This window comes from Schistocerca americana, chromosome 7 (assembly GCF_021461395.2).
Source record: "Schistocerca americana isolate TAMUIC-IGC-003095 chromosome 7, iqSchAmer2.1, whole genome shotgun sequence".
In the NCBI taxonomy this organism is placed as follows: Eukaryota; Metazoa; Arthropoda; class Insecta; order Orthoptera; family Acrididae; genus Schistocerca; species Schistocerca americana.
Window position 1 is genome coordinate 389223412 of NC_060125.1, and position 26889 is coordinate 389250300.

The 26889-nt window shown below is 40.4% G+C and overlaps 1 protein-coding gene across 3 annotated transcripts in view; it reads left to right on the forward strand.

The window, feature by feature from the left end:
* The window catches only part of LOC124622176 (cytochrome P450 4C1-like), a 79306-nt gene that overhangs the window by 3763 nt on the left and 48654 nt on the right, over positions 1-26889 (forward strand). For 2 of the 3 annotated variants that reach the window (XM_047147819.1, XM_047147820.1), the window contains exons 2-4: positions 2230-2336; positions 15916-16006; positions 22093-22278. In XM_047147819.1, the coding sequence (XP_047003775.1) occupies positions 2230-2336; positions 15916-16006; positions 22093-22278 (384 nt within the window). The remainder of the gene's footprint in view (positions 1-2229; positions 2337-15915; positions 16007-22092; positions 22279-26889) is intronic. The other variant, XM_047147821.1, reaches the window with a different exon arrangement.

Here is a 26889-nt window from a genome sequence, read left to right on the forward strand (position 1 = left end):
ATGACCTCACATCACATTCTTGGTATATAAACAAAGCCTTCGTTGTCAATGTTTTTAAATAATGAGAAGATAAAAACTTCATTGCGGAGCTAGCTCTAATCAGAGGTCGTAAAAGCGTTCAGTGGTGTGTTACCTCGCATTATCACAAGTATTTCGAGGGAAATCATAACAAAAAGTAGAAATGTTCGGAGCCCATTTATGTATGTGGATGTAATCAATTATATATGGACACACCTAAATTTTCGACCTTCGTATTTTACGATATTTTGCAGCCAGTTGATAGTTACTTTGAAGCTGTTCTTTTTATCGGCGGAACAGGCTGACTTATCATCATCTCCCGTAGGCGATAACGGCCTGTTCATATCAGTGTTTACGTACGTTATCCGGTTTTTATCAACATCAGAGACCACTCACAACGACAAATCGGTTTTAGTGGCGAATCTTTCATGGTTTCTTTCAAATTCACCAATAATTACACTTCCACAAAAAAATTTACTAACTGTAAATGCTGATCACATTTTAAGAAAACAAAGCAGTGAGACCATAACGTGTGGTACAGACAAGCTAACCTGAGGCGTTCATTCCTCACCCGTCACCACGAGCGGATTCCGTGTGACGTTTCGGACATTTGGAATGTTGTACACTTTTCTTATTATTACTGTCCTATTTATAAATTTTCGCCTCATGACAAAGAAAATATGTGCTAAATTCTATGAGAAAGACAATTAAATACAAAATGCTAACTTACATATTCCCGATGTACTGTCGGCTGGAAACGCGACCAATGCAATCAAAGAAAATTTCATTTGCTTTAGTCAGTTATTGCCCTTGTATTTTGCTAATGACTTCTGGTTTCTGCACAAAGTACCATCATCAGGCCATCCTACGGTCAGAAAAATCATAGCTCATAGTTAAAATATTATTTAAGAAAGATTTACAAATTAATTTCCTCTATCATAACTAACGTAAGATACAAAATTCAACTAAAAATATACGCACCCCCTCATCCCCGGCTCGCCTACCTAAGTAGGTGTGCCATATACAAAACTGGAGGTCAATGCCATCATTTTCAGCATACGTAAACTTCTGCTAGAAGTGATAATAATGTCCCCTTTGTGGATGTGTTTTTTTCGATACCCAGGGGTCACAATGTAAAAAATTGTCTAAAAACCAAATTCGCATAAAAGATGGAATGTAAAGAAGACAAATAATAACATATAATAGATGAGATACTAAGAAACCATGTTAGAATCTAGCTTGTAGCCGACAGACAACTTATGAGCCGCTGAAAAACTATTACAATTGATCACTGGCGAGGGACGAAATCGGCAGCAGCGATTTCAAACGTTTTCTGTATTTAGCCTGAAGTGGTTGTAAACCACAGAAACCTACATTCGGATAGGCAGACTAGAATTTTCTTCATGCTCCAATATCTTAAACCATTGTGAAATACCGCTTAGTTGAATAAAAAAAAAAAAAAAAAAAAAAAAAACGAAATTGGGCTACATGCAAGACTTGTTTTTATTCTTTACATTGTTGTTAATTTCGTTATTGGGTGTTACTAACGTAGAAGTAGTTCGCCATTTTGATGATGAACTACAAAATGCAGTTTCTGTCATTGATCGTCTTACACCCCCGACGCTGATTTCATGTCTGTAAACATTCCTACGGTATAAGAGTTTACTGTACCTCCTAACGCCCTTGCCTTTTAACAGAAGTATCTATAGTGTCGTCAGTTTAAAATTCTTGAATTTATTTGGTGTCAATGAATTTGTGTACGGTAACTGTTTTCTGTTCCTGGTTGTTGGTGTCTCACGTTTACTTATGTCTTCTCTTTTAAAGCCCTTCCAACAGAAGTATGCGCTTGAAAGAACAACGGTAAAGTGCAGACTTTTCGTTGTGTTTATTCTTTTTTGATGAGTTCCTTCTTCAGAGAGGAAAATAAAATTGAATGATGAACGTATTTAATGTTCAATTTTCCATTTGTTTGGAGTACTCAAACTAGGCCTTATGTGCCTTTGACAAGCTTAACAGTGGACTATTATATTTTTAATTCTTTTGATCGACCTATTCACCTGTCCTCAAATACAAACACATACCCGCAGATATATCCAATCGGATATAAAAAAATGAGAAAGAAGCGGCAACGAAGCATAATGTTGTTATTTAACTGTATAGAGACGTTATCAGTTGGAAGACTTATTATGTCTTTCGTGTTCTTTGTTGCAGATCGGATGCGCAAATTTGACGAGGTGATCAAGAAGTTCGGTCCAATCTTCCGGTCCTGGATTGGACCGTACCCATCGATAATGATCCAAAAACCAGAATACCTAGAGGTAAGTACGATTTATTTCTTCCGTTGCACCGAGAGAACACATTATCAGTCGCTGCAGTCAATCTGCACAGTACTCACAAGGAAATATTGTACGTAAATATTTTAAGTTTAATAAAAAAGTATCCTGTAAGTATGTTTGAGATTTTACTACACATATTTCAGAAATGGATTAAAGAGAAACACTGATTGATACATAACTGAGTTAGAAATTGTAGTACAGCAGTGTCACTATCATATCTCATGCTGTGCAAGAGTTATAAACCGGATACCTAAATGAAATTTTAACCACTGTTTACTCAGATTACTACATCAACTAATGACGTCCAAAATGGCATCATCTATGCCTAACTTAGGACCTCCACTCCGACAGGCCAACTAATAACATGGTGTCGAAAAATTTCTACGCTCAATATTGGACTGGCATTTAGGCCATGTCTCCTTTAGTTACCATTCAGTATGAAGACGAGTCCATCATAATAACGCGAAGAATCTCGCTACTGCCTGTACGGGAATTAAGACCTAAAACAAACATGCACCAGCCTTCATTGGTGATCGAATGTGTTAAGACATAGTATATCTAATTGGGAAGTGCAGGGTTCAGATCTCGACCCGCAGGAAGACGAGTATTAGAATAATCTCCTAACCATGTCATAGTACATTCTTTTCACCAGTCTTCTCCCAAATAAACCTGTACTCTCAATAGGTATGAGACACCAAATTATTTTCATTCCCGTGAGTTGTTTATGGTCACTGCTCACTTCCTTACAACAGAAGAACACTAAATGAAGTATTCGTAAGACGACAAAACGAAATTTCACCATTTCACTATTCTATGCCCCCCGCCCCCTCCATATAGTAGGTGAGGAAAGATGCAGAATTTATCAGCTCGAAGGGCAACGTGTAGGTGAAGTGTTAGGCCATGACCACCAAGTTCACACGAACTTCACACCTGTCACTTTTATCTGCCACTGACAGAGCTCTGCAACTTTCTATGCACGTACATAGTGATTTGATGTTTGTAGGCACCACTGAGTCATCAATTTTATTTAAAAAGAATTATCAGTATCTTTTTGTCGGAAGAAATATTAATTTTGTCACTTCAGTGCATCACGGACTTTCACTCAAATCGCGTTTATTACCTAATGCAAAACGTTATTGACTGAGTTAGAATTCCAAAATAATTCTAATTACACTGAGGTGACGAAAGTCATGGGATGCCTACTAAGACCATATCGGCCCTCCTTTTGCACGGCGTAGTGCAGGGACTCGACATGGCACGGACTTAACTGGACATTGGAAGTCCTCTGCAGAAGTATTCAGCCATGCCGTCGCTATAGCCCTCCATGATTGCGAAAGTGTTGCCGGTGAAGGATTTTGTGTACTAACTGAATTTCGACTAGCTCCAACTACTATTCCACGTTCAAACTCTTAATTTCCCTTCGTGAGGTCATAACCACGTCGGAAACCTTTCCTCGTGAATCACCTGAGTACGAATGACAGATCCGCCAGTGGCCAGTGCACTTTCCTTTTATACCTTGAATTCGAATATAGGATGACGGTTTAATGGACCTGTAGTATTTCTCTTCTGTGCGCTCTTATCCTCGTAACGTGCCAGTCCCTACTTCCAAAGCATCTACCGCCATCTATATATGTGTGGATCGCTATCCTATGACTTTGTCACTTCTGTGTATAACTTACTAGTCACCGATTTGAATTTGTACTAAGAAAAGAAAGAAAGGCTGAAAGGTGAAAAGAAAACATAGAGGGTCTTTATAAAGGAAACACACTTGAAAACAATATTATGCAAAGAGAAGTAGAAGTAGATGAGAGAGACTGGAGATCTAGTACTGTGAGGATAATTTGACAGAGCAAGAGAGAGTCGCAAGAAGTCCGTTGGAATAGAGGACATTCTCCTTAGAAGTATTGAAAGCCTCTGGAAAGATATCCATGACAAAACTAACCCATCGTGTATGCAAGATATACCACAAAGGCGAAATACTCTCAGACTTGAAGAAGAATTTCTATTTAAAAGAAAGCAAGTGCTGACAGGTGCGAATATTACCAAAATGTCGTTTTAATAAGTCATGCTTGTAAAATACTGACACGAGTTACTTATAGGAGAATGAGAAAAGTGGTAGAAGCTAACCTCGTGGGAGATTAGCTTGGGATCTGGAGAAATGTAGGAGCCGTACGACGTATCTTAGAAGTTAAGCTGGGGAATGGCAAACCTATCTTTACAGAATTAGTAGATTTAGTAAATGCTTTTGACATTGTTGACTGACGTATACTCTTTGAAATTTTGTGGGCTACAACCCTGTCTCACTCCCTTCCCAACCACTGCTTCCCTTTGATGCCCCTCGACTCTTACAACTGCCATCTGGTTTCTGTACAAATTGTAAATAGCCTTTCGATCCCTGTATTCGATACCTGCCACCTTCAGAATTTGAAAGAGAGTATTCCAGTCAACATTGTCAAAAGCTTTCTCTAAGCCTACAAATGCTAAAAACGTAGGTTTGCGTTTCCTTAATCTATTTTCTAACATAAGTCTTAGGGTCAGTATTGCCTCACGTGTTCCAACATTTCTACGGAATTCAAACTGATCTTCCCCGAGATTGGCTTCTACCAGTTTTTCCATTCGTCTGTAAAGAATTCACGTTAGTATTTCGCAGCCCTGGCTTATTAAACTGATAGTTTGGTAATTTTTACATCTGTCGACACCTTCTTCCTTTGGGATTGGAATTATATTCTTCTTGAAGTCTGACGGTATTTCGCATGTCTCATATATCTTGCTCACCAGATGGTAGGGTTTTGTCAGGGCTGGCTCTCCCAAGGCTATCAGTAATTCTAATGCAATGTTGTCTACTCGCGGGACCTTGTTCCGATTTGGGTCTTTCAGTGCTCTGTCAAACTCTTCATGCAGAATCATATCTCCCACTTCATTTTGTAGGTAGCAATGATAAAACAGAGAGGGCCAAAGGTTATTTACAATTAGTACAGAAACAGGCTGCAGTTAAAAGAGTCGAAGTAAATGAAAGAAAAGTGTAGTTGACAAGGGAGTACTAGAGGGATGTATCGAGAAGCTGTAGGGAAAGGTAATTAGAATTCAGGGAGACGAATAAGAATTTTGCGGTTTGCTGACGACACTTTATTGTTTCAGAGGCTGCAAATGTCTTGCAAGAGCAGTTGAACGGAATGGATAGTGTCTTGAAAAGAAGTTCTTAGATGATTAGATGAGTATCAGCAAAAGAAAATAAAATAATAGATTATAGACGACATAAATAAGGTGAAGTTAAATTAGGAAATGAGACAATGAAATTAGTCAACGGCTTCTGCAATTTGGCCAGAAAAACACTGACGATGCCGAAACAGAGACGTTGTCAAGCGAGTTACGGAGGTTGTGCGCAGCACATATAGCTGATAGGTTGTCCTGCAACTTCAATAGATCTAAAGATGTTCTAAGCACTGACTCAAACAAGTGATCATCATAAACAAAAATGAGATAATACACTGCAGTTAAAAACACTGTAAGTTTTTAAATGTAGGTTAGCAGAAGAATGTTAAAAATTGGGTGAGCAGATTGGGTAACTATTGAGGAGAAACTAAAAAGAATTAGGAGAAAAAGAAATTTATATGTGTGTACGATATATATAGGGTGTCCCAGGAGAAATGGTCAGCAATCAGAGATATGACAGCAACGATCATTAGATGCAAAAAACCTCATATATATGGGATGTCCCAAGAGAATACCGACAAGTTCCTTACGCGGTAAAAAGGTCGAGTAAACCTTAACTATAAAATGGACATCTTAAGAGGTATGAGAACTTGTTCAGCTTCGATATTATAAACAGACCTCTTATTTTGGTGAAATGAACCTGACCTTAAAAGTTTTTCGGCATTCTTTACACATCTGTTCTCTCTGATCACTATCGGCGTGAAGGCTACTACGTGCTTGAGTATGCAGTTGCACAGGTTAGGGAGGAATGATGCCAATAGAATACACAGCGGGTTTCTCATTCAGAAGTCACATTGGAATGTTGCTTGTTCCCGTCAATATCGCGTTACGCCTCTTAGGTAACTTCGACCAGAATTCCACACAGACAGAATCGAGTCCTTCCGCAACTGCAGTCAATCGTTCTGCGATATTGCCGCATGCAGTACTGTGGACTCCTCGACTGTGTGTTTGTGTACGTGTGTGTGTGTGTGTGTGTGTGTGTGTAAAACCGTTGCGTTTTGGAGCTCCTCATTCAATGCCATGCAAGGTTCTCAATGGCCCTACGCGGTTAGCGCCAGAGAAGACAGACAAATATTGTTCACCCAGCCGTGCATCTTCGTACAGTCGTGTCACGTACCTTTAGTCAGCTAACAACACTGAGCAGCGCGGTCTGTCAGCACTGGTGCTGCAGCGCTCTACATTTGACCGGCCACGACTCTCATGCTGGAGGGAGCACCTAATCGCTCGTGTTTGGCCTCACATGACTTGACTCGGGCACTCCGCATACGTGAATAAGCAAAACATGACCAGTCTTTGCTGACATGCCGCCTCATCTAGCCTTACTGCACTGCACCAACCCAACACCTCTCTCTTCCTTTATTTCTTTGTCTTTCTGTCTTGTAACGTACCTACAACGAATAAAGCCTATGTTCGTCTGTGAGAATGGACTCGATAAGCAACCTCAGCTATCAGTAATCGGAATCTATCCTGCATAACACTGTGTGCGTGTTGTATGAATCTCAGTTTCACTGTCATTTAAGTCCTAAACATATCGTTAAATAAAAAACTTAAAACTAACATTTGCATAAGCTAGCTGACTGCGTATTTAAATAAGAATTTAAAGTGTACATAATCTGGCTTGCGCAACGAAATTTACTGGAGTAGAATACGTGACATGTTGTGGTGTGTCAGTGTCTCTGATTTGACTCCAAGTTTTGCACTCACCTCTTTCGATGACTGCCTTTTTCCAAGTGGTTTACAGCAATTCGCAGCAGCAGCGGCTAAATCTTATTGTTACCAAGAATGAATTTAATAAAAAGGAGTTTGCTTGGGTCCTGTTACCCAATAAATAACTTGTAAAAAGGGATTTCATAAATTAAGTCTATTTAAAAACTTCAGAAATCGTCATGACCAATAATAGTTTGACAAGTCATAATGCTGGCGAAATGCCTGGTAATGATCTTATAAATATCAACAATGGCCTAGTGCCAGATTAACAAATTATTTCAATTTCAAAATTAGATTAACATTTAATAACCACATCATATTTGTCAATTAGTTGTGGAGAATAACTGCCGGCCGGGGTGGCCGAGCGGTTCTAGGCGCTACTGCCTGGAACCGCGTGGCCGCTACGGTCGCAGGTTCGAATCCTGCCTCGGGCATTGATGTGTGTGATGTCGTTAGGTTAGTTAGGTTTAAGTAGTTCTAAGTTCTAGGGGACTGATGACCTCAGAAGTTAAGTCCCATAATGCTCAGAGCCATCTGAGCCTTTTTGGAGAATAAGTATTATTATTTGGAGGATAAGGAGTCTTCTTTAACTGACAAGCAAAACATGGGATTATTGCAAACTGGGACTAACAATCACGAGCCTAGCCCTGCAATTGCGCTTTACGCTATGCTTGCGAATTTAACCTTGAATTCCATCTTCCAGCGTAGTTAAGCCATCTAAATCTTTCCTGGTCATATAAATGAAATCAGGCCTTGAGTGTGGTAAGAACTGCCATCACCGACACGAGGGCAGCGTGACACGTCTTTTGTCTCCGAGTTCTCGACCAACACCACTGAAATATTACTCTCGCAGACAGACCTCGTCTCACAACCACGCTTAGACTCGCGTTCCCATGTTTCATCCTCATATTGTTACTATCGATATCTGAGTGCTTATTTATTTCCATAGAGAATACAGAATCTTACACAATGCAAAGAACAGCCTTAAGTTGGCTATATTGTTTTCGATACTCAGTGTAATATTTAATCAATGTAATGGAGAGTTCTGACACGCTCTTTACATTCTATCTCTCTCTCTCTCATTTTAACACAAAAGTAATGTTGCCAACAACGCTTATGTGACACACTCAACTTTATACAGTACGTGAAACATAATTTGATAATGATACAAGCACAAATAGGGACTCATTCCAAACAGGAGATTCATTCTCCAAGTGAATAATAGGAAACAATAAACAAAATAAATACTATCCCTGAAAAATAGGGAACCATCATTTGTGTAAAGAAAACATGAAAACAACATTTTAAGTCCACAGCTGTAAATCCTCACACGTTTCGCTTAAAAAATTTATAGTTACTGTTGATGAGTCTCGATTTAAAGGGCTGCAACGATTTGTTAATAACATACCAGATTTTCTAAAATATAAAGCACCGTTCAGTAGGTACGCTTGCTGCCGGAATACATAAAATACGTCGTGTTACTGCCGCCATTAGTGTTAGATGCGTTCGTGTCTACAAAGCCACTTTAAAATGTTATCATCACCACCAACGTCCACTAAAATCTGGAAGGTAGCTCCAGCTGCAGCAGATATTACGTTGTTCTTCCAGCCCTTGTAACGATCTCTCATTCTTATTGGCGATGATACTGTACTTGAAGGCTCCCTGTAAATAAACAAAAGAGAAAGATGTCATAGAGAACTAGATGATGGTGTGCTCGAAAAAATATAGTTTACATTGGCAAAATGTTAAGCGAATTAGAATGTTTTCTTTTGGCTATAACACGCTATGTACCAATTATACAAAAACGGTTACATTAAAGATTGAATGTAGTACCTGCAAAACTAGCACACTCTTATCGCAAACTGCTAAAAATTTCCTGTTTTTCATTTACATCAAGCATATTGACATCACGGAATGATGGCCAAAGAAGCGTAGTAGTTTTATGTATGGAAGTAATTACAATCTTCTCACGCAGAAAAGTCACAGCTCGGGTTTTAATCCCTTGTATCTCCTGTTAACTAATACATATCTCCCCCTGTATAACAGTTAGTCAAGTTAATTACAAATAAATTCTTCCCTCGTTTCATCCTGAAACAGTACTTGTAACTGCAGTAATTTAACTTACTCTGACAGACACTGCAAATTTGTTGTCATACCAAAGAAAAATTAATTATTGTAGGCTTTCTCGCCTTCTAACTCACCTGTGACCTCTGTAAATGGTTTCAGGAAATTAAAAAAAATTCCTGGAAGCTGATTATCATGTCCCTGGAATCTAAGCAGAATTCGTTAGCGTCTCTAAAGCAGCCACTTTAGGATAGCGTACAAGCCGTTCCAGCATGTACTGGCCTATGGTTTCAATTATGATTCCAAAGATAAGCGGGGTTGCTTTCTTCCTGTACTGTACAATGAATATTACAGTATTTATTGTTGCTGCGATGTTCGGGGCATCATTTAACTTGAATCTATCTTCATCGAAAATGTGGTTAAGTGCTGTGGAATAAAATGAGCAGCACAAAGTAGCCTGTCGAGCTTTTCCAAAGCTTGTATTGTATTGGCACCCTAGTGACACAAAAAGCAAAATTATGCAACACGTCCATCAAAGTGCTCCACTCATTTCATTGTTAACAATTTATACCATCTTTTAAGTGTCCAGGATTTTAGCTGTAAATAAAACATTATTCACAAGAGATCAATGAATGTTAGTGAAATGTGTTGTAAGCGCCAAATAATACATCTGAGTATGTGAATCAGCATATTTTATTAATATCTGCCATAATAACAGAAAAAAGTATGCTGTTTCAAATTTCATTAGCCCACACTTAGACATGGCTGCTTATAGTAGAGGGACGTAGCGTTACATCTGAAACGCTGACTCCTCCATAATGTGCATGTAGACCTTCTTGGCCTAGTTCTTCACCAGAAACAGCATTAAAAATGTTCATATCTTTTGCACACATTGCAATACATTTTCCTGTTAGCTATTGGTTTTTTTTTTCGCGCTGCATCATTACAGACACACACACACACACACACACACACACACACACAATGAATAAGAAGCTGTGCTGATAGTAATTTGGCACGAATAAAGAAGACACGTTTATCGTCTTTGGAGTCAGACATTACGTAAGTTGTGTCCAGCATTGTATGGTAGTAAAAAAAAAAAAAAAAAAGCTGTGGGAAAATCAAACAGAAGAGACTCGAAGCATTTGAGATGTGGTGTCGAAAATTATGTGAACTAATAAGGCAAGGAATCACCACAGATTCGGCGAGGCAAGGAATATATGGAAAACACTGACAAGAAGAAGGGACAGGATGATAGGACATCTTTTAAGACACCAGGGATTAAATTCCATGGTACTAGATGAAGCTGTGGAGGGTAAAAGGCGTGCAGGAAGACAGATACTAGGATACATCCAGCAAATGACTGAGGACATAGGGCGCAATTGCTACTCTGAGATTGAGAGATTGACAGCGAAGAAGAATTCGTGGTGGGCCGCATCAAACCAGTCAGGAGACTGATGACTCAAAAATAAAAAATAAAAACCTAAATCAACTAAAAATTTAGTCATGTATTCTTCGTAATTTAGAGTAAGTAGCATTTCCCTATTTCCTAACCTTCCTTTTGTTGCAATTATAACGGTCAACGGTGTGGTAATGAAGCTGTGACCAGAATAATAACGATCAGCTAAGTGGAGCGGTGAACGAATCTATGAAGGCCTTTGTATGCCTCGCAGCACCCATCCTTTATGAGTCTTTTCTGTTTCAGAGGAACTTAAATTTCAGTGCTAATTGTTACTCAGAGCAACTATCAACAACTGCCACTAAAGAAAGACCGTATGGTATTAACAATGTAGTTGATATCCAATTTGCAAACACTAACATGAGTTGGTAATAACTGGAACTGCTGTTTGCACTAACCAGTAGCTTCCTAAAGTCTGCAAACACGCCGTGGAGCCACTCGCGCTGTTGCTATAATGGCACCGCTACAGATGTCTGATTTGTATAGACCGAGGTGCGTGCTTAACGGGAATGAGGAGTCGGTTCAGCTAGCGAAGACATACCGGTCACGATCGTCACAGAGTATTCTGATACAGCAGCTGCATACCCAGCAATCATATACAACCGCTCGTTCGTCGAAAGATCCGTACCTCAAAACTGGAAAGCTGCACCGGTCACACAAATACCTGAACAAGGAAATATGAGTAATCCGCTGATTTACAGACTCATATCACTAACGTCGATTTGTAGTAGGATTTTGGAAGATATGCTGTGTTCAAACATTATGAATTACCTCGAAGAAAACAGTTTATTGACAAGAAGCCAACATGGATTCAGAAAATATCGTTCTTGTGAAACTCAATTAGTTATTTATTCTCAGGAAGTAATGAGTGCTGTCTACAGGGCTTTTCAAATTAATTCAATATTTTTAGATTTCCAGAAGGCTTTTGACACCGTTCCTCACAAGCGACTTCTAATCTCATTGCGTGCCTAGAGAGTATCGTCTAGGTTGTGCGACAGGAATTGTGATTTTCCAGCAGAAAGATCACAGTTCATAGCAACGACGGAAAATCACCGAATAAAACACAAGTATTATCTGGTGTTCCCCAAGGAAGTGTTAAAGATCCTCCGCTGTTCCTGATCTACATAAACGGTTTAGGAAGCCTTCTGAGCAGCCCTCTTAGATTGCGTGCGGATGATGCCGACCTTTACCGTCTTGTATAGTTATCAAATAATCCCAACCAATTGCAAAATGAGTTTGACAAGATATCTGTATGGTGCGAAAAGTGTCAGTTGACTAAATAATAAAATGTTTGAAGCCATCCACATGAGTACTAAAAAGAATTCGCTAAATTTCGGTTATACGGTTATACAATAAGTCACACAAATCTAAAAACTGTGTGTTCTGTTAGTACTTAGAGATTACAGCTACAAATAACTTAAACCACTTTCACATAGATGATGTTTTGGGAAAAGCTAACAAAAGACTGTTTTTTATGTTCAGAACACTTAGAAAATGCAACAGATCTACGAAGGAGACTGCCTACACTATGTTTATCTGCCCACTCTTGTAGTTCTGTTGCGCGGTGTGGGATCCACATCAGATAGGATTGACGAAGGCCACAGAAAATGTTCAAATAAGGGCAGCTCGTTTTGTATCATCACGAAACTTGAGAGAGAGTGCCGACGGATATTATACGAGAATTGGGGTGCCAGTCATTAAAACAAAGGCTGTTTTCCTTGCGGCAGGATCTTCTCCTGAAATTTCAATCACCAGCTTTCTCCTGCGAATGCGAAAATATTTTGTGGCGCCCACCTATATAGCGATAAATGATCATCATAACAAAATAAATCAGAGCTCGCTCGTAAAAATTTAAGTGTCTGTTTTTCCCGCGCGCTGTTCGAGATTGGAACGATAGAGAAACAGCTTGAAGGTGGTTCGATGAAGAGCGTCATGTAGATGTAGTGGTACGAGTGGAACCCAACAGAGATTAATTCCTGCTGTGATCAGAGATGTGGACAGAAGCCAGTGGAGCAAGGAGTGACAGGCCGAATGTCTGAGCAAGGCTACTTATCCATATTTACATAGCACAGTGCGACGACGTTTGGAGCAACGAGGGTCATGAGTAAGGGGACCATTGTTGCCGTTTCCCATGAGGCTGCAGCAGAGGCAAACCGACAGGCGAGCGGCCGAGGACTGTTCTGGACGCGTCAGTGGCTCCACGTCGAGCAGATGAGTACCCTCGGATCTGCGTACGCCATCACAGTGTATGTATCTACATCTACATGGCTTGTCTGCAGTTCACAACCAAGTGCCTGGAACAGCGTTCATCGAACTACCTCCAAGCTATTTCTCTACCGTTCCACTCTCGAAAAGCGCATGGGAAAAACAAACACTTAAAAGTGTGTGCTCGGATTTATCATATTTTATTCAAAATGGTTCAAATGGCTCTGAGCACTATGGGACTCAACTGCTATGGTCATAAGTCCCCTAGAACTTAGAACTACTTAAACCTAACTAACCTAAGGACATCACACACATCCATGCCCGAGGCAGGATTCGAACCTGCGACCGTAGCGGTCGTGCGGTTCCAGACTGTAGCGCCTTTAACCGCTCGGCCACTCCGGCCGGCTATCATATTTTATTACAATTTTCATTTTTCTCTACGTAGGTGGGAACCAACAAAATGTTCTCGCACTCGGAGGAGAATGTCAGTGATTGAAATTTTATGAAATGGTCACGCCGCAACGAAACCCGTCTTTGGTTCAACGATTGCCACACCAACTCGCGTATCATATCCGTGAAGCTGTGCCCCCTATTTCTCGATAATACAAAACGAGCTGTCCTTCTCTGGAATTGATCGATGTCAATCATACCTGATGCGGCGCCGGCCGCTGTGGCCGAGAAGTTTTAGGCGCTTCAGTCCGGAACCGCGCTGCTGTTGCGTTCGCTGGTTCGAATCCTGCCTCGGGCATGGATGTGTGTGACGTCCTTAGATAGTTAGGTTTTAAGTCGTTCTACGTCTAGGAACTGATGATCTCAGATGTTAAGTCCCATAGTGCTTAGAGCCATTTGAACCTGATGCGGATCCCTCACCGTCCACCTGCACTCCAGAAGAGGACAGAGAACCGTAGTGTAGGGAGTCTCTTTACTAGTCTTGCTGCACCTTTTAGGTGTTCTGCCAATAAGTCTCAGCCATTGTTTACCTTCCCTTACAATATTATCTATGTCATCGTTCCATTTAAAGTTATTCACAATTGTAATTCAAGCGTATTTAGTTGCATTCGCAGATTTTAAATTTGTGTGGTTTATCGTGTAACCGAAATTTGGCGGATTCCTCTTAGTACTCCTGTGTATGACTTCATATTTGTCACCATTTAAAGCCAAATGCCAGTTTCCGCGGCATACAGATATCTTGTGTAAATTATTTTGCAATTGAGTTTCATGATTTGCTGACTTTACGTGACGGTAAATGATAGCATTGCCTGCAGTCTAAGAGGGCTGTTCAGATTGTGTCGTAACGCTTTTATATGATTACGAGCTGCAGAGGGACTATAACACTTCCTTGGGGAACACTACATATCACTTCTGTTCGCCTCGATGACTTTGCGTCAGTTACTACGCGCTGTAATCTTTCTGACACCAATTTACGAATCCGGGTTCACAACTGAGACGATACTCAGTAGGCACGCAATCTGATTACAAGTCGCATTAAACGGCGTCAAAAGCATTCTTGAAATGTAGGCATATGGAATCAATTAGAGATCCCATGTTGATGTTCTCATTACTTCTTGTAAATAAGTTGTATTCCACGAAAGCGACGTTTTCTGAATCCGTTCTATTTCTCGATATATCATTTTCATCGAGGTAATTCATAGCGTGCGAACACAGTCTATGTTTCAAAATCAGTGTATCCGTTTATGGAGGCTCTGAGTAGAATGAAGCTGGCAGACTGCATAGCTCAATGATATAGTGTTCTTCTGAGTGTGCAACATCATGACCACTGGCTCAAATAACTTATTTTTTGGGCAGCATGTACTACATATCAGACGCAGTTCCGTACCGTTACCTCACAACAAATTAATTCAAAACTGCATTATTTCCCATGCAGTCTCAAACGACCTCAACACACTGGTTTGATCGACTTTTGCCCCGCCCATTACTTTCTACAGATTTCTCACCCATTGGAAATATTTGGTCATAGGTTACTGACAGAATGGTACACCACTACAGTTCATGAACTCTACGTTAGGGATGAAGCAAAATGGAACGTCGTGTGCTGCTATCTGTCACCCATTTTCATTAACTGTGCCTTAGAGATAAGGCAACAAAGAATTTCATGTGTCCCTGCCTGTCACCGAAGTTTATGAACTGTACCTTAGAGATGAAGCAGCAAGGAATGTCATTGGCCCTATCTGTATCCAAGTTCATGAACTCTGCCTTAGAGGAGAAGCAACAAGGAACGACGTGTGGCTTTCTCTGGCACCTAAGTTCATGAACTCTACCTTAGAGTTGAAGCAGCAAGGAACGTCATGTGTCCCTACTGTCACCGAAGTTTGACTCCATGATCAGCTGGGTTACGGCTGTAGCTGCTGCCACAGTTGACAACCCTGTGTACAGCAATTCGAATCCTGCTCATTAGCAAATCAACGTGCAGATTTGATCCTTTGTTCATCCCATTGTATTATGTAATCACAATAAGCAAAATCTATTTCACATCCTTTCTGGTGTTGCAATTTTAATGGTCAACAGTATAATAACAAGCTCATTCTCTGACTGGTTTTTACTGTGGTAGTTATCCTGGAGACAACTAGCTGACGATCTGTTTATTACACCTATACAGGTACATTAAATACTACCGTGTTCAAATCATCCTCTGTGTTGAGTCATCTTTACCTCTAAAGCGACTATCATTACTGCATAGCAGTATCAGTCCATAACAGCATTTGTCTCCATTCCTTTACTCAATCCAAATCTCTGTTGTCTTTCATTGCGGAAACTAATAAAAGTAAGATATGATTGACCCCGCATACATCACTATTTTACACTTTGTAAGACATTTTCTGCTGATCAGCATATAAGTGTAATTTGTGCAGCTAAAAGACAGTGAGATCTGATGACTCTTTCATGTTGTTTCAGAAAATAATGTCCAGCAGTGAGTTAATTGAGAAGTCCACCTTCTACTCATTCCTGTACCCTTGGCTGGGAGAAGGTCTCCTCACCAGCTCAGGTTGGTAACACTCGGTACTCAATATAGGTAGAGAAATAGTGACATAAACTATGATAAGTATCACTGACGATATGTGGCAACGAAAGCAATGTATTGAATTCAGATCTGAAAAATTTGCACGGTAGATGAACCAAGTTAAATGTATTCAAATCACCTGATAATGATAAATCCGTCGGCAGTAAGACAAAGCCTTTCCCAACGTATGAAACTGTCACATCCCATTTACATAGTTACAATGTAATACTCTTTGAAAATAGCATAGGGGGGATACGCTGACCTTTCTCAAGTTCAAAAGTAATTTAAAATTGCGGCTGTTTAACATAAGTGACTCACAGTTTGTCAAACGTGTGAGGTTGACTGTTAGAAATTGAAACTAATACTACTAGTACAATCGTTCACCCTAATTTAATGAAGCTATACCTCAATATAAATAAATTCATGCCCCAATAGTAAATGTAACGCCATCCGACTTCGATAATGAATTCAGATTTGAAAAAGTAGCTCACGCTTACATTAAACCGCGTAGTATAACTAGACGACAATGGATGAGAAAACCACCCGAAAGATCCTATCAAGAATTAATACGTGTAACAGTGACAAACTTGTAGTGGACCCCTGTGAAATGGAGAATTGAGCCCCTTTCTGTACACATGTAAATGCCTTACTGCTGGTAATTTGTTACGGTTATTTGAATGAGGACACGGTTCAAAAGAATCTGAATGAACTGTTACGTAGTAGTGAAACATCGGAACGATACTCTCTGCAAGTGGGTCTCACGGAGCGTGGAAAATGTACCGCATCAAATTTGGCACAGCAGTTCTACACTCACTGTCAATCAGTAAGTTTTGAAACTTACCTTCATAAGTGAGCATCTGCACACACAGAATGTGGTATTTACGAGAGTAAGTCAATTATTATCCGCAAAGTACTTATAAAAGTTTATTGTAATCAAATAGGGAACTATCACGAACATCATTTTTCGGCATAGTCTCCTTGCGTTTCAACGCACTTCGTCCATCGTTGTACAAGCTTCCTGATGCATTCATAAAAGGTTCTCGGTTGAGCTGCGAGCTAAGAATGCACCGCTTCTTTCACTGCTTCGTCCGAGGCAAATCAATGGCCACTTAATGCCTGTTTGAGTGGACCAAACAAGTGATTGTTGTGCCCCTTTCCCATAATGATCCAGTACTGGACCTTATGCATCAGTTTTCCTGCGGACGGTTTGGTCTTGAACGTTTTCTTTCACGGCGAATTTAGACTTTTCCTTTCCATATTCTGCCGTTTAGTCTCCGGTTCGTAATGATGGATCCATGTTTCGTCATCAGTAGTGATCCTGTCTAAGTTGTACCCTTCGTTACCATAGCGATACTAATGTTTTTTGCAGAAATATCCAAGCGATTTTGTTTATGCAACTGGGTGAGTTGTTTTGGGACCCATCTCGCACAAACTTTATGAAACCAAAGTCAGTTGTGGATGATTTCGTAGGCAGAACCCTGACTAATTTGCAGGCGATGTGCCACTTCGTTAATTAATCATTTGTCTAAGAGAATCTTTTCACGTGAACGGTCAATGGTATCTTCATTTGTGGAGGTAAACGGTGGTCCGGCTCCTTCATCGTGCGTAACACTTGTGCAACCTTTTCTAAATTTTTCATTCCATTCTTGGACACTCCGTTATGGAAAAACACTTTTCCCTTGCTACACCGATAGTATTTGATGAACTTAGATGCTTGATACGCCTTCCGACCACAAAAAACGGATCACTGAACGTTGCTCTTCTTTGGTGCTAATAGACAGCGGAGCAGCCATGATTAACAGCACGACAACGACAACGAAACTAACCTAGCAGCTTGAAAATTGCAAAGATGTAACAACAATTAAACAAAGCACGCGTCATCCACGTAAAACAACAGTACTACCAAAACAAACAAAAATATACCTAAACTGCGGATAATAATTGACTTAACCTCGTATATTGTGTTCGAACATTGTGAAGTACCTCGAATTATGCCTATTGACACACAGTCAACATGGATTTAAAAAACATCGTTCAAGTGGAACAGAACTAGCACCTTACTCGCTCGCGGTACTGAGTGCTATTGACAAAGGATTTCAAAATTATTCCCTATTTCTAGATTTCCGAAAGGCTTTTGGTACTGTACCACCCAAACGGCTTGTAGTTAAATTGCCTGCTTGTGGAATATCGTTATCTGACTAGATTGATGATTTCCTGTCAGAGTGGTCACAGTTCGCAGTTATCGAGTAGAAAAGAAGAAATTTCTGGCGTTTCCCAAGGTAGTGTTATAGGCCCTTTGCTGTTTGTGAGACAACCTGATCATCAGTCTTCGGTTGTTGCAGATGGCGCTGTTGTTTATCGACTACTGAAGTCATCAGAAGATCAAAACAAATAAAAAAAATATTTAGAAAATTTTCTGTATGGTGGGAAAATTGGCAATTGACCCTAAATAAGGAAAAGTGTGAGGTCCTCCAATGTTAAGGAATCCTTTAAACTTCGGTTACAAGATAAATCAGTCAAATCTAAAGGCGGTAAATTGAGCTAAATACCTAGGAATTACAATTACGAACAACTTAAATTGGAAAGAACACATAGAAAATGCTGTGGGGAAGGCTAACAAAAGACTGCGTTTCATTGACAGGATACTTAGAAAATGTAACAGATCTACTGGTACTAAAGAGACTGCCTACACTACGCTTGTCCGTCCTCTTTTACACACACATCAAAAAAAGCTTTGCATCACCTCGGTTCCGGAACCTGCACAGAAAATTGGAGTAGAGGTCAACATAAACATCATTTACCCCCTGTTTATTCCTCATGAAAACCATACATTGCTTGTTGTACCAACATAGAGCGAGACCTTCAGAGGTGGTGGTCCAGATTGCTGTACACATCGGTACCTCTAATACCCAATAGCACGTCCTCTTGCATTGATGCATGCCTGTATTCGTCGTGGCATACTATTCACAAGTTCATCAAGCACTGTTGGTCCAGATTGTCCCACTCCTCAACGACGGTTTGGCGTAGATCCGTCAGTGTGGTTGTTGGGTCACGTCGTCCATAAACAGTCCTTTTCATTCTGCCCCACACATGTTCAATAGGGTTCATGTCTGGCCACTATAGTCGAGCAATGTCGTTATCCAGAATGTTCACAAGATGTGCACGATGGGGGCACCCGATGTCGCCCATAAAGATGAATACCTCGCCAATATGCTGCCGATATTTTTGCACTATCGGTCTGAGGATGGCATTTAGATATCGCACAGCCGTTACGGCGCCTTCCATGACCACCAGGGGCGTACGTCGGCCCACATAATTCCACCCGAAAACAGCAGTGAACCTCGACCTTGGTGCACTCGTTGGACAGTGTGTCTAAGGCGTTCAGTCTGAGTGGGTTGCCTCCAGATACGTCTGCGACGATTGTCTGGTTGAAGGCATATGCGACACTTATCGATGAAGAGAACGTGATGCCAGTCCTGAGCGGTCCGTTCGGCATGTTGTTGGGCCCATCTGTACCATCCTACACGGTCTTTTGGTTGCAAAGATGGACCTCGCCATGGAATTCGGGAGTGAAGTTGTTCATCATGCAACCGATTTCTCACAGTTTGAGTCGTAACACTACGTACTATGACTGCACGGAAAGCGTTATTCAACATGGTGGCAATACTGTCAGTTTTCCTCCGAGCCATAATCCGTAGGTACCGGTCATCCACTGCGGTAGTAGCCCTTGGGCGGCCTGAGCGAGGCATGTCATCGACAGTTCCTGTCTCTCTGTATTTCTTCTACGTCCAAACAACATCGCTTTTGCTCACTCCGAGAAGCCTGGACGCTTCCCTTGCTGAGAGACCTTCCTGGCACGAAGTAACAATGCGGACGCGATCGAACCGCCGTATCGAGCGTCTAGGCATGGTTGAACTACAGACAACACGAACCGTGTACCTCCTTCCTGGTGGAATGACTGGAACTGATCGGCTGTCGGACCCCCTCCGTCTCATATGCGCTGCTCATGCATGGTTGTTTACATCTCTGGGCGGGTTTAGTGACATCTCTGAACAGTCAAAGAGACTGTGTCTGTGATACAATATCCACAGTCAACGTATGTCTTCAGGAGTTCTGGGAACCGTGGTGAGGCAAAACGATTTTTGATGTGTGTAGAATACTGCTGCGCATTGTGGGATCCTTACCAGATAGGATTGACGGACTACATCGAGAAAGTTCAAAGAAGGGCAGCACGTTTTGTACTATTGCGAAATAAGGAAGAAAGTGTCACTGAAATGATGCAGTACTTGGGATGGATATCATTAAAACAAAGGTGGTTTTCGTTGCGGCGGAATCTTCTCACGAAGTCTGAATCACCAACTTTTTTCCGAATGCGAAAATATTTTGTTGACGCTAACCTACATAGGGAGAAACAATCCCCATAATAAAATAAGGGCAATCAGAGCTCTCACGGAAAGATATAGGTTTTCTTTTTCTCCACTCGCTTTACGAGATTGGAATAATAGAGGATTTTGAAGATGGTTCTATAAACCCTCTGCCAGGCACTTAAATGTGATTTTCAGACTATCATTGTAGATGTATAGATTTAGACATCACTAAGGCAAAATATTTTAACACATGAAATATTAGAAATTCATTTTACATTAATAGTGGAAAATCATGAACAAATTCTCTTTAGTTTCTTATAAACACGTATTCTATCCATTTCGGGGGAAAAAAAATTAGTAAATCGCACATTGTTACATTATAATAAAAATCTCCCATTCTAAATTGCTGACCAAGTTAATTGCTACGCTTAGATGTCTTGGCAAATGCTCTACTACAGTACCTTTTGAAGTCTTCTGAATGAAGTTAGAAAATATCTCCCCATAAATGAAAAATAGTATCAGAAAGTTATTGCAGGCATATCTTACTCCATCACAAGATACAACTCGATTCCTCCTCCTCTCTCTCCAAGACTGCACTCCACTCACAAGCAAAGGCTCTACTAACAGTCTCTCGCAGCCCAACCTCTTTGGCAGAGATGTTGCCCACTATTACTCAGATGCTATTGAAGCTTTATTTTTCAGCGTGACATCCAAAATATTACCGAAATTACAATTTTCTGTATAAAACAAAACCCTTACAACAGTTGCAAGTGAATTCCGCAGGAACTCGACTCCCTAATCATAAACACAAGACAGCGCCTGCGTAGAGTCATGTATCCCTCAGCGTTCTAAATGACAATCACAAATTCTAACTTATACTATTTCCGAATATTTTACCGTATATGAACAGTTTAAAGTCCTGTTGTTTATGAAATAAATTGATTATCTGCTTCTTATTGGATGCCAAGAAACAAGAAGAAAATTATTTCATTATTTTAGTTTAAAAATTTAAAAAATGACAAAAATTAAATAGACAACTTCATTCAAGGTTTTAAGTCATAATATAGTGACAATAAAATCAACTTAGAGATTTATGTTAACATATCAATGAAACAGTTAAAAATTCCTCCTTCTTTCAATGTGTTATTGATATCTGTACATATTTGGTGTTATTTGTTTTGTCCTGTTAAAATCTGAAGGATAAATTTGATTTAAATATGCAAAATACCAATGCAATTAAGTTGCATTTTTTAAGAGCGCAGAATCTCTTTTAAGCACTTTGTGCCTTGCGATGACTTTTATCGGAGGTTATTTGTTATGATACATTATACAGTAATTAATATATCATTTTACTTAATTATGCTTACCCCAGAAATGAAAGTATTAATACGGCAAACGTGTGGTGATATTTTAGTTTATCTAACATGGACTTTTGTACTGTTTGGAATTCTTAAACCTGTGGTTAATGATTATTACCATAATTTATATGAAATAGATGGATGAGCATTAATACACACACACTCATCTTAAGATGGCTGGTGTTGGAAGACAGGACATCTTGCAAGACATCGAGTTTCTCTCTCTATGAAATAGTGGAAGACTTACAGAATGCTATCCGCCGGCGGTGGAGGCGGGAATGTACACTTTTTATTTCTAATAGCAGTAACTGTAGGCCGTTACTGAAATAAGCTTTTACATTTACAGGTTCCAAGTGGCATATGCATCGTAAAATGATTACACCTGCTTTCCACTTCCGTATATTAGACAACTTCGTCGAAATATTTGCTGAAAATGGGGAGGTCCTAGTAGAGAAATTGAAACCTAAAGCTAATGGAAAGACGTTCGATATCTACCCATTCATTACACGCTGTGCCCTGGACATCATATGTGGTAAGTCTACACAATATTAAAAAGATAGCTGAAATAAACTACACGTTAAAAAAAGAATAGAGAATAGAATTTAATTTTTATTCCAATTCTTCGAAGCTCATCCAATACGATAACTGCCGAAAAAGAAGTCCGGAGAGCAAATAACCCCGTCTTCCAAAATTAGAAAGGACGATACTAGCTTCAAGAGCAGTACCTGCTTGGCACATCCACTGTATAACTAGTTATACTGATCGTAGATCGGAATACTCCCTTTCAAATTCTAAAGGTGGCAGGGGTAAACTACAGGGAGCGAAGGGCTATTTACAATTTGTACAGAAACCAGATGGCAGTTATAAGAGTCGAGGGGCATGAAAGGGAAGCAGTGATTGTGAAGGGAGTGAGACAGGTTTGTAGCCTATCCCCCATGTTATTCGATCTGATTAGTGAGCAAGCAGTAAAGGAAACCAAAGAAAAATTCGGAGTAGGTATTAAAATCCATGGAGAAGAAATAAAAACTTTGAGGTTCGCCGATGACATTGTTATTCTGTCAGAGACAGCAAAGCACTTGGAAGAGCAGTTGAACGCAATGGACAGTGTCTTGAAAGGAGGATATAAGATGAACATCAACAAAAGCAAAACGAGGATAATGGAATGTAGTCGAGTTAAGTCGGGTGATGCTGAGGGAATTAGATTAGGATATGAGACACTTAAGGTAGTAAAGGAGTTTTGCTATTTGGGGAGCAAAATAACTGATGATGGCCGAAGTAGAGAGGATATAAAATGCAGACTGGCAATGGCAAGGAAAGCGTTTCTGAAGAAGAGAAATTTGTTAACATCGAGTATAGATTTAAGTGTCAGGGAGTCGTCTGAAAATATTTGTATGGAGTGTGTCCATGTATGGAAGTGAAACATGGACGATAAATAGTTTGGACAAGAAGAGAATAGCAGCTTTCAAAATGTGGTGCTACAGAAGAATGCTGGAGATTAGATGGGTAGATCACATAACTAATGAGGAGGTATTGAATAGAATTGCGGAGAAGAGGAGTTTGTGGCACAACTTGACTAGAAGAAGGGATCAGTTGGTAAGACATGTTCTGTGGCATCAAGGGATCACCAATTTAGTATTGGAGGGTAGCGTGGAGGGTAAAAATCGTACAGGGAGACCAAGAGATGAATACACTAAGCAGATTCAGAAGGATGTAGGCTGCGGTACGTACTGGGAGATGAAGCAGCTTGAGCAGGATAGAGTAGCATGGAGAGCTGCATCAAACCAGTCTCAGGACTGAAGACCACAACATCAACAAATGATTACGTTGATTTCATACTTTTCACATTATCACCCGGTATAGCGGCTACAGAGTTCTAAGGCCTCTTGAGATCTGCACCGTAACTGAAGCAGACAATATCCCCCGAAGATGCTAAACCATGATTTATCTCACTTTTAATTCTGAAAATGTGTGAGTTCACATGCCAGTGAGACAGATAGAGGTATTTCACCGGACAAAATATTAGTCACCCCTAGAGATATCATTACCGTCCCAATTTAACACTTATTTCGTAGCACATATTGCATTTAAGCCGTTTATTTTTATTTTTAGATGACCGGTTTCGGTCTTCTAAGAGATCTTCAGATCTTGCATTCTGTGAAGAGGAATAAAACATAATGCTTCAGTCACAATCCAAACACTAAAATAAAATAATGTAGTAAAAAAGTGCTGCAAATATTCCCTTGATGATCTTTATGACGTGGGAATCCGTAACACTTATGACAATTGATAGAACGTATTTCGTCTCTTTGATTACTAAGTTGCCGTCCTACCGACCGACTTTGCTATGTTTACTTTTACCAGAAGGCTCTGCAGAGAGCAGCCCACGTTAAAAAGAGACTGTCATTGAGTAGTGAATATTTCTCTATTTCGTCGCTTTTCATAACGGTACGTTCTTCTTAATAACATCAAAATACTCTTCATTATTTTCTCAACGTTCAAACTCCTAACATCTAATATATGTTCTTCACGCAATGTAGTCAAGTTTCACTGCCACTGGCTACCAGTGACGTTATGCGAGAGACAATGTGTGAGACTTTCGCTATTTAACTGCCGGCGACGGAGCGGTATGTAGCAGTGTTCACGCCCGGATACATCAGTCGCGCACTTATACTACATTGTTATAAATTTGTGTCCTTTTCGATTATAACTGAAGCATTATGTTTTATTCCTCTTCACAGAATGTGAGATCTGAAGATGATCTCTTAGACGATCGAAACCGGTCGTCTAAAAATAGAAATAAAGAGCTTAAATGTTATCACAACTATGAGTTTTGAAAAGAGTTACAATTTTATGAAGACTGCTGTTTTTCCTGGCACTGTGTTTCAAAAAAATTATAATTTAATGTGGTGTAATTTCACTTATGGATTTCATATCAGCCTAGATTCGATTAGGAAAAGAGACCTCAAGGTTGTGGAGGTGCGTTCCATCAATGTTAAGTCACTCGCTGATGATCTGATCGCGCAATTATACCAAATTTGCAGGGATGCTGATGTCGGCGTCTTACTGTCCCAAAATATCCCACATATTTTCTGTGGGGTTCACATCAGGTGATTTTGCAAGCTAGTTGAGATTTGATATGGTGGTACAGTGTTTAGAAAGCCACTCACGCATTCTTCCAGCCCAGTGAACTTTGTGGTTGTCGTCGTCTTTATGTGCCTGTATGAGCAGTGGCCTTCTCCGAGAGGTCCGGCTCTAAATGTTCATTGTATGCATTTCTCGTCGCAATGTTCTCTCGCTAACAGGTGCAGATAACCCTTCCTTCACTGTCTACAACAGTTCCTATCGGGTTTCGAAGCGATTTTGGTTCACAAGTCGCAAAACGAGTCTTTGGACCCTCTCAGTAAGGATCATTTTCCGACCACAATTCTGGCATCGTATTTTACTGATGGTGTACACGTTGAAGCGTCCGCCGCAAAACACCAACAAATCAAACTTCATACATAGTATGACCATGTGCATGACCAAACACGACTTTTGTGATACTCTGTCATGTCCTTACATTTACCCATGTTTCGTACAGTTACCGCTTGAAACGTAAGTGTCTCACTAGTCGTTACTGACTTATGCTCACTTAAAAGTACTGTGCGTTAGACAATTCCTGTATGACATAAAGGAAGCAACATTTCGGAAATTACCTGACTTTCGTCCTTGGACGCTGACTACGACATTCCCGCAATATACAGTATCAGCGCCATACTCAAGGTGGGTGATGGTGTCTCCACCGAAGTAGTGGCACTGCGAAATAGCGTAAAGCAGCAGTAATGAATCTCTTCACTTATTTACGCACAATATGTTACTTTCTTTTACGTTCATAATGAGTTTGCTAGTCTCTGCACCAGTTATTGATCCTCTCCATTTCTCTCTTGTTGCAACCTTCGTATAGACGAGAATAACGGCTCCAAAAAAACCTCATAGAGTTTCCAACTTTATCTATCTACTAGATCATTTACATAGTAAACTGTAATGATCCCGTATCACTCCCTTCAGGTACTGCAGAAATTACCGTAATGTCTGTCGATTTCATCCACTTAAGAATAACATATTGAGTTCAACATCTTAGTAAGTTTTGAACTCAGTCAGAAACATGGTCCGATATTCAGTAAGCTCGTATTTTGTTCACTGAATGGCAGTGCGGAAACGTATCGAATGCCTCTCGGAAAAGCCTAGTAGATGTCTTTATTCAGCGATGAAAGAGAATACTTGATGATGATTACTATTATATACTGACGGGATAAAATCACAGCGTCGAAAGTGGGTTGTACCATATAAACGAAAGTTGATAGGCGTTTTTGTACATGAGAAAGATGATGTCTGTTCAAATTTTGCACCAGTCGCATAGGAGTGGTGCTAGTAGCGCCGCTATGAGGATGCAAATCAGGTTTGCATTAAATAAACACTGTAACGCTCGTGAGCATTATTTATCTTCTAATTGAACGTGGTGAGTTTATGTCAGTAAGAATGCCTTCAAGGCGACAGAGACGTCATTATCAACACCCCTCTGAGTTTGGACGAGGTGGTACATAGAAGGCTGCGAGGAACACGATATTCCTTTTGCGATACTTCGGAGAGACTTTGGCAGGGATGTATCCACTATGCATGATGCAAAGTCGCAGTAAGACCGTACTCCGGACGCTACCGAGAGGGACGGCCAACGTGTTCGGCGCATAGCTCTGGCGCATCCTACTGTATCTGCAGCAGCAATCTGAGCAGCAGTTGGCCGCAGAGTGATACAACGAACTGTTAAACATCGGTTACTACAAGGATGGCTCCGAGCCAGACGCTCCGTAGCGTGCATTTCACTTACCCCAAACCACCGTGATTTGCGATTTCAGTGACATCAAGCAAGAGCTCATTGGAGGGCTGTTGTATTGTACAATGAAAGCAGGTTCTGATTCGGTGCCTTTGATGGCCGAGTGTTGGCTAGGAGGACAATTGAGGGTCTACAACCAACCTGTCTGCGTGCTAGACACACTGGACCTACATCTGGAGATATCGTCTGGGGACCGATCTCGTATAACAGCAGAAGATTTCTCGTGGTTATCACAGACAGACTAACTGCCAATTTGTACGTCAATATGGTGAT